The sequence below is a fragment of the Henckelia pumila genome, chromosome 3 (genome assembly GCF_033568475.1).
Source record: "Henckelia pumila isolate YLH828 chromosome 3, ASM3356847v2, whole genome shotgun sequence".
Taxonomy (NCBI): Eukaryota; Viridiplantae; Streptophyta; class Magnoliopsida; order Lamiales; family Gesneriaceae; genus Henckelia; species Henckelia pumila.
Window position 1 is genome coordinate 136,428,077 of NC_133122.1, and position 8,442 is coordinate 136,436,518.

Sequence of the window (8,442 nt, forward strand, 5' to 3'; positions counted from 1 at the left end):
GGTAAGGATCACTACACTCAAATTCCACCTCAGTTGCCCACATCAGTGGAATTCAAAGCCCAGGCAGGTCTGACACTCAAAGTCCACCTCAGTGGCCCACATTAGTCGAATTCAAAGCCCAGACAGGTCTGGCACTTAAAGTCCATCTCAGTGGCCCACATCAGTGGAATTCAAATCCCAGGCAGGTCTGGCACTCAAAGTCCACCTGAGTGGCCCACATCAGTGGAATTCAAAGCCCAGGCAGGTCTGACACTTAAAGTCCATCTCAGTAGTCCACATCAGTGGAATTCAAAGCCCAGACAGGTCTGACACTCAAAGTCCACCTCAGTAGCCCACATTAGTGGAATTCAAAGGCCAGGCAGGTCTGGAACTCAAAGTCCACCTCAGTGGCCCACATCAGTGGAATTCAAAGCCCAGACAGGTCTGGCACTCAAAGTCCACCTCAGTGGCCCACATCAGTGGAATTCAAAGCCCAGGCAGGTCTGGCACTCAAAGTCCACCTCAGTGTCCCACATCAGTGGAATTCAAAGCCCAGTCAGGTATGACACTCAAAGTCCACCTCAGTGGCCCACATCAGTGGAATTCAAAGCCCAGGCAGGTCTGGCACTCAAAGTCCACCTCAGTGGCCCACATCAGTGGAATTCAAAGCCCAGACAGGTCTGGCACCTAAAGTCCACCTCAGTGACCCACATCAGTGGAGCTCAAAGCCCAGGCAGGTCTGACACTCAAATTTAGTAATAAGCAGGACTGATGTCAAATAACCCACATTTTGGTTTGTAATTAAAAATCCAAGTGTGATTCAATCTCGAGGATTGCAATAGAGCTTAAATAGCTTATAAAATGTGCTAATTTTCATTCAACTAGTCCGGGAACATGTAGGTTGGGCTTTAATGATATACAATGCATTTATTGTTTATTCATCCAGTCCGGGAACATATAGGTCGGGCTTTAATAATACAATGAATTTGATGTTCCTCCAATCCGGGTACATGTAGGACGGGTCCTTAAAATTTTACATAATAAATTCTATGGCTTGTTATCCAGCCAGTCCGGGTGCATGTAGCTTGGGTCCTTAAAATTTTACATAATAAATTTTATGGCTTGTTATCCAGCCAATCCGGGTGCATGTAGCTTGGGTCCTTAAAATTTTACACAATAAATCTTATTGCTTGTCATCCAGCCAGTCCGGGTGCATGTAGGTTGGGTCCTTAAACATTTTACACTTAATAAATTTTTATGCTTGATTTATTATTCGCATTCATAATAGTCAATGTTAGAACATAGGGATCTTGGTAGAAATCAGAATCGGCAAAAACATTCATTCATGGCAATCAATGTATAAGCCCGACCTGGGCAACAACCAAAATTAATGACCACGGGTCTACCATCAGGATCATGTTTTTAGACATTGTTCATAAAACCGAAACAAGGAATAACTAAGGAGCAGGAGCATCTTGTGGCCTTGAGCTCTGGTCGGGAGGGATTGTCTTCTCCGGTTCGGCTTCTTCTGATTCTTCATCGAGCATGTCATCAAGAGCCTTGGTACAGTCTAAGAAAAGGGCAGGGTGCTCGGTTTCCGAATACCCATTAGCCCTGAACTGGGCTAGAAATCCCTTGAATCCTTCATCAAAAAAGGTAGCCGCTTTCTCAACTACTGCGTTAGCAAAATCCGCGGAGTTCTGGAACTCCATTTTCCCGACCTCCTTTGCAGCCTCAAGCTCTTTGGTCAGGGCCCGCACTTTTCTCTCCAGCTCAATCTTGTCCACCTCTAGCTCAGCGATTCTGGTATTGGCAGTCTCCAGAGCAGTACGACATGACTCAACTTCCGCCTTCATCTCGACCCGTTCTTCCTCATATTCCTTCTTCATCTGACGAGATTTTCGTGTGAGTTCAGAAATCCGAGCAACGAAGGCCTCCTGGTTCATGGTGTGTTCCTCACGGGCTTTAAAAGCTCGGCTGGTGATCTCCCCGAGCCTGTGAAAATATAAAGGGTAAATGCCAACTCAGTATACAAGGTAAGATTGAAAAATTGCAACATACCTGCAGGGATGCCAGAGCAAAGTTCTGTTCAGCTTCCAAGTTTGGCACCCCTTGTAGGATTTTTAAGTCAGAATGGGAAATCAAGTTTTGCATTATGCCCAGGCACCCTTGGGGGTCGGGCTTTGAGAAAAAAGACATATCTGGAACCCCGGTCTGGTCAGGCATTCCTTGAGGCTCAGCATCAGGTAGGGATTCGAACTCCACTACTGGTTCCTTGCCATGAGCTCGGGATGAGGAAACAATGGGCAGCTGCTGGAGCTCGGGTAGACCAGTGCTGGTTTTTTCCTTGGTCTTGGAGGTTTTCTTCTTTGGTTGTTCAGTAGGAGGAGGCTTGGAATGAGTGCTGGCCTCACTATCTTCTGTCTTTTTCCTTTTCAAGTTCTTGAGGGCAGATCGGAAGTTAGCAGGAATGGCAGCAGAACGGATCCTGTCGTCTGAACAAATAACAAGGCAACAAATAAGATGCATGGGTACATTAGTCTAGATAATAGTAGAACAGGTACAGGGGTACTACCTACATCCCCTTCGATCTCTACTCTTTTCCCACTGAAACCGTAATGGCAGAGCAAATCATCCCCGACCAGGTTCTCGAAATTCATAGCCCAATTACTCCGGCATTCCCAGGGGTGGTTAGGCTTAACAAAGAAATACCTATTGGTCCAACCCTTGTGAGAGCTCGGTTTTACCCTCAAAAAAGGGTATTCGCGTCGCATGGAAATATAAAAACTGCCCGGGACGGTTTTCTTAATTTGAAGGAATTGGATAAAATTTCCTATGTCTAATGGAATTCTGAAAAAACAAAATAGGACAGCTAGAGATAAGATCGAACTAAAGGAGTTCGGGGATAATTGACTCGGACAGACGCAAAAATATTGATAGAGTTGAGATACACAGTTCGGGATAGGAAATCTCAAACCTATTTTTACTTGATCTAGACTGAAGCTTAAATAGTTAGGGGGTGGCTTGTGAGCTCGGTCCTTCCGACCTGGGATTAGGAGATCATAACCCTCAGGCATCCCCGATCTCTCCCAAATGAAGGGACCTAGGTCAGGACTTAGATGAGAGACCAATACCTCAAACCATTGTTTACCTTTGGCGGTTAATCGGGCTTCGTCCGACCTAAGTCTATGGAGTCGCCTTAATTTTTCCTCTCTAGTCTCAGATAGATCCAGCTCTGTGCTTGGATTACTAGAATCGGAGGGCTCGGGGTTATCATGAGGAGAATTGGGTGCTTCAACAAATGATACTATTTCTCTTATAGAAGTTTCATCTGGGGAAGACATATTAACCAACCTAGTGTAAGGGCGGTAGGACTTACAGGTAAGAGAGCTGTAGCTCGGGGTTGACACAAACAAGACGGAAGCAGCAGTCCAGGTCGGGCGAGCTCTCAAAATTTTGACAGCATAACAGTACAAGAGTGAAAGGTAAAAAATGAAATTTTTTACTGACCTATTTATAGAGGTGGTGAATTGATCTACACCGTTGATTATTACCTCGATCTACGGCTCAGGACGGGACAATTCAGAGCCATTTAGCTGTGGGAGGTGAACCGTCCGAGGACATCTAGGCCGTCCATTAAAAACACATCACGCGGATCCTGATCTGGACCGTCTAAAAGAAACACATCGCATGAATTCAATTCTGAGCTGTTCGAATGAAACATGGGTAGTTCGGGGTCTGGACTGCATTTTTGGTCTAAATTCATTCTTCTTTTAGACCAGTTAAGGAGGTACTATTGATACCCCGAGAAATTATTTTAACCCGGACCCGTTCATTATGGTTTTAAGAGGGTTGGCCCAATTATGAGATTATTATTATTATATAAGATCCAGCCCAGTTTTCTACCTGTTAGGGCGTGTCAAGACCTGGGTTGCTGTTAATGGGCCGAGCCGAGCTGGGGCCCAATGGACTTGGTATGTTTTCTAGTTCATGTGGGACTCGAATACATTGAAGATAAGCTTGACCATTGCACAGATATGAATGAGATAGGGATAAACTCAAGGGCGGACCAATGAATGAAGAGTCCTACTCCAGGACATGTTATAATTCGACTAGGTAACTTACTCTATTTTTACTATAAATACAGGTACTGTTATGGTTGTGTTCATTTATTACTCACTATTCATTATTCATCAGCACTCACTCTCACTTTTACATTCACACACTCATACCTTTCTCAGTTTTCACATTAATCGTACCCTCTGCCTTCAAGATACTGACTTAGGCATCCGAGGGGTCATGCCGAAAACACTTTCGGTGCCCCTTGACCTAGTTGTTTCTTGTGCAGAACTCGGTGGTACCCGACCCGACCTGCTTCATAGAGGATTTGGAGGATCCATTCTACCAGACCGAACCCGAGGTAAAATTTCGACATCATCAATTGGCGCCGTCTGTGTGAATTTGAAGAAAAAGAGTTTTGATGGCTAATCAGAATGGAGATCGCCCAAATTTAGAGGAATTAGTAACTCAGGCTGTTCAGAGGGCTTTGGTGGAAAGGGGTGAGGCCAATCCCCCGCACCCCGATCATAATGCCCACCTCGAGAAGATCAAAAAGTTTTAAAATAATTTTGGACAATTAAAAAGGATTTAAATAAATAGCTAGACATTTGAAATAATTCAAAGTAGTTAACCGCTAACTTAAGTTATTTAAAATAAACAAGTTGAACAATCAAAAATATTTAAATAATTAAGCTAAACAGTTAAAATCATTTAAATGAATAAACTAAACAATTAAAATCATTTAAATATGCAAGTTTAAATTTTTAAAATATTTAAAATAATTTAAATTGCACAATAAAATCATTTAGACAATTAAACTTAAACAATTAAAACATTAATTAAATAGTTAATACAATAAAAGATTATTTGAATAAATAATAAAATATTCTACTAGCACGCAATTCAAATAAGGAATTCAAATCAGATAAAATTAAAAATAAAAATCCTAATAATTATTAAATTAATGCATGAGATTTAGTCGATTGGATTTTAGGCTTCATAAGATATCTCCTCCTTCTTCTTAAGAACTTCCACCAATCCTTTCTGTATTAGGATTGCCCGCATCTTAATTCTTCAGAGCGAGAAATCGTTCTTGCCCGTAAAATTCTCAATATCAAACTTCATTGATCTCACCATCTTTGCTTAGTTTCCCACGGACGGCTCTACTTGTTAGGAATCAATCCAGAAGAATTCGATATTCCGAGAACGTTGACAGACAACACGCACACAGCAAAACAAAAACACAATCCCAACGAACACAGATCAAACACCAACTCATGCGAAAGCAAATAAACGACGCAAGTATTTACGTGGTTCGGCAAGAAATTTGCCGACGTCCACGGGAGGGCAACACAATCACTTTATTAATCACAAACAGAACAAATCAAAGCTCAATAACCAGATCTTATTACAGAGACATCCAAGATAAACTCTAACGCTAGATACAAACTCAATTCAAACTTTAAAACCTTGAATTCTTTCCGTCACAATCCGCGCCCCAATTTTCTGGTTTGAAATCTCTCTTTTCTTCTCTCTCAAATATATTCTGGAGTTTGAAGAATTTGATTTTCTGTTATGTTCGTTGCGGCCAGCTTTCATCTGCTTATATAGAGAATTACATCGACTTTCATCTTGGGCTTTATGTCAACAACAACTTACGGCCCAATTATAAAGTCAACATGGTCCAACTTGATAAGCCTTCATTTGTCAGTCTAATATGATCTCGTACTTCGATCCGCTTTCATCTGCCTTCAAGCTTACAGCTTCTCGGTCACTTCATTTGACTTCTATCCGAATCCCAGTACTCGAGCAATCGATCTGCATGAACTCATCCGAAGACGCATCTGACCATCAAGTTCGATCTGATCCCAGTATTCGATCTGACCATGAACTCATCTGATCACTGAATTCATCTGATCTTACTCTTTAATCTGATCTTTTATCTATTCTTATTCAAATTGATAGAAGCATACTTCAACAATATGTGTGTTCCATTATTGTTTTAGTAAACCTCACAATGATATGTGTGTTCCATTATTGTTTTATGTGGAGCTCCATATTTAGATGTATTATATATTAGAGTAGCACAACTAGTGTAAAGATACATAGATGAAATTTTCCCTACCCGTTAATTTTTATTTCTGTTGGTATTCGAAATTGTATGTTTATATATATATATATATATATATATATATATATATATATATAGAATAATTTTCAGCTGCCTAATCATTCATGTCCAACTCATTCCCAACCACTAAAACCCAATATCGGGTTTTAGTTGTTTTTTTTAAAAAAAATTTCGTATCACTAAACCCACTACCGGGTTTTAGTTGTCGGGGACGAGTTGGACATCTATAAGGTTGTGCTTTTTAATTAAGTTGGAAGGATTTCAAATCCATAGGATAATTCGATTATAGTTTTCATGTCGATAATGAAATTATAGATCAAATAACACCATGCATTATGAGTGACCTTGAATTCATTCTAATAAAGTATAAATATGAAAATGATTGATTTGGAGTTTGTGGTCTCACTTGATCTCTAAACAACAACAATACATTTGAATAATATGTTTATGTATTTAAAATTCTTTGATCCAAACACGACCTAAATGAATTCACCGGAAAATCTAAAAATTCTACGTGACCCTAATTTTATTAATTTTTTTTAAAAGAGGCTTGTGCCCATTGGTATATAATCAAATGTATGGACAACTTTCCCATGTATCAAATCTTGAATCCGAGATCTAAGAATTAATCATTCATTTATACTCAGATTAAAGAATTAATTTTGAAGCAAGAAAGAAAATCTTTAAGAACTAGTGACATATCGACAAATATTATTATTGACGAATGTAGCTCAAGATATCAACTTCATCTCATCATGCCATCTGATACATGCAACCCAAGAAATTAAACATAAGAACAAAGCTGATCAATATTCATTATAGTTTTGTTTCTAATATTTTTCCTACAAAAAAAATATATATATATAATATATATGTACGTACTACTGATGAGGAAACAACAAATTAGAGATTGATCATGAGAAACAAGATTGAACTAGGACAATAATGTTGTAACGGGGGCGGGGACAACGTAGGCGATGACGACCGTAACATCATCGTATTTTCCACCACGGTACTTCAACCCGGTCCGGCACGCAGCGGCCTGGAACGGGGTGCAAACATGTTGAAACAAAGAGATATGTCGCGCCACCTCAGCTAGCGCCCAAGCCACCAAATCCGGGTGGTTCAGATCCTCCGTCAGAAATCGGTTCACCACATCCTCTATATCCTCGGGGAATACGTTATCGAAAAGACCGTCCGTCCCCGCGATTATGACGTCGTAGGTCTGGACGGGCACCGCGATCTCTTCAGCCACTCCGGGGGTGTCGCACCTGGAAGTCTTCCCCAACTGATAGGGACTGTTGAACCTGTGGTGCTGCGTGGGTGATGTGTAGGCGATCTTTCCTCCCCTCATCACCAAGAAACCGCTGTCGCCGACGTTGGCAGCGCGGAGTGTTCTGCCGTCGAGGGTTAGGATGCAGGCGGTGGAAGAACCCTCCGCCTCCGTCTTAGAGAAAGCTTCTTCAAGGACGGACTTGGGGCCGACGCCTCCGGTACTGCGGTTGATGATGGCTTCCACCACGTTGTGCATGAGTTCTCTCGAGTATTCTCCTGCGTCGATCCCTCTTGTGGACCATCCGCCTACGCCGTCCGCGACTCCCATGGATTTGGCCTCCTGCAAGATGAAGTGGGCGTCTTCGCCGAGGGGTTTCGAGTGGTTTTGTTTGGGTAAGTAGGAGGATCCGGCGACCATCAACAGCACGGGATCATGTTCGCATGCCATCACCATTATTGCAGTGTTTGTTATTCTCTAATTCAAATTTAATTAATTTCTATGATTAATTGCTTATTTAATTAGGGTAATACATATATATATAGTTTCCTAAATAAGGTAGGTAACATCAAACATTCCACTTATTTCCAAAAATCCATAATTCAGATTAAAGTTATAAATATATGTACACTATAATTACTATTATTATTATTGTCATATAATAATTACACACTGGCTCATACCATATATATAACGATTTTCTTATCTTCAAATAACACCAAAATTTCCATAAAAACTTTTAGTCATAATTCTCACATATATTTAAAATTAGAGAAAATAACATAAAATTAAGCATTTAATTATGAAATAAAAAAAATTAATATCTTCTCTGTATTTATATAAATTATGATTATTATAATTTTACATACTCAACATGCATGTGTGCAGACTTCACTAGTTTGTTTAATTAATTGATGCATCACTTACATTAAATCAAAACCCTAAAACATTTTAAATTTTAAATATATAATATTTTTCTTTCCGTCAAAAAGATAAAAAA

General features: G+C 40.3%; 1 protein-coding gene across 1 annotated transcript; it reads right to left on the reverse strand.

Annotated features, from left to right (window-relative positions):
• Nucleotides 1-7,103: 7,103 nt before the first annotated feature.
• On the reverse strand, nucleotides 7,104-7,898 carry LOC140889565 (probable protein phosphatase 2C 55). The gene has a single exon (XM_073297278.1). The coding sequence runs from the start codon at nucleotides 7,896-7,898 to the stop codon at nucleotides 7,104-7,106; it is 795 nt and encodes a 264-aa protein (XP_073153379.1).
• Nucleotides 7,899-8,442: the final 544 nt, after the last annotated feature.

Coding starts and splice junctions, on each gene's coding strand:
- LOC140889565 (XM_073297278.1), bottom strand. CDS start 7,898: ATGGTGATGGCATGCGAACATGATCCCGTGCTGTTGATGGTCGCCGGA.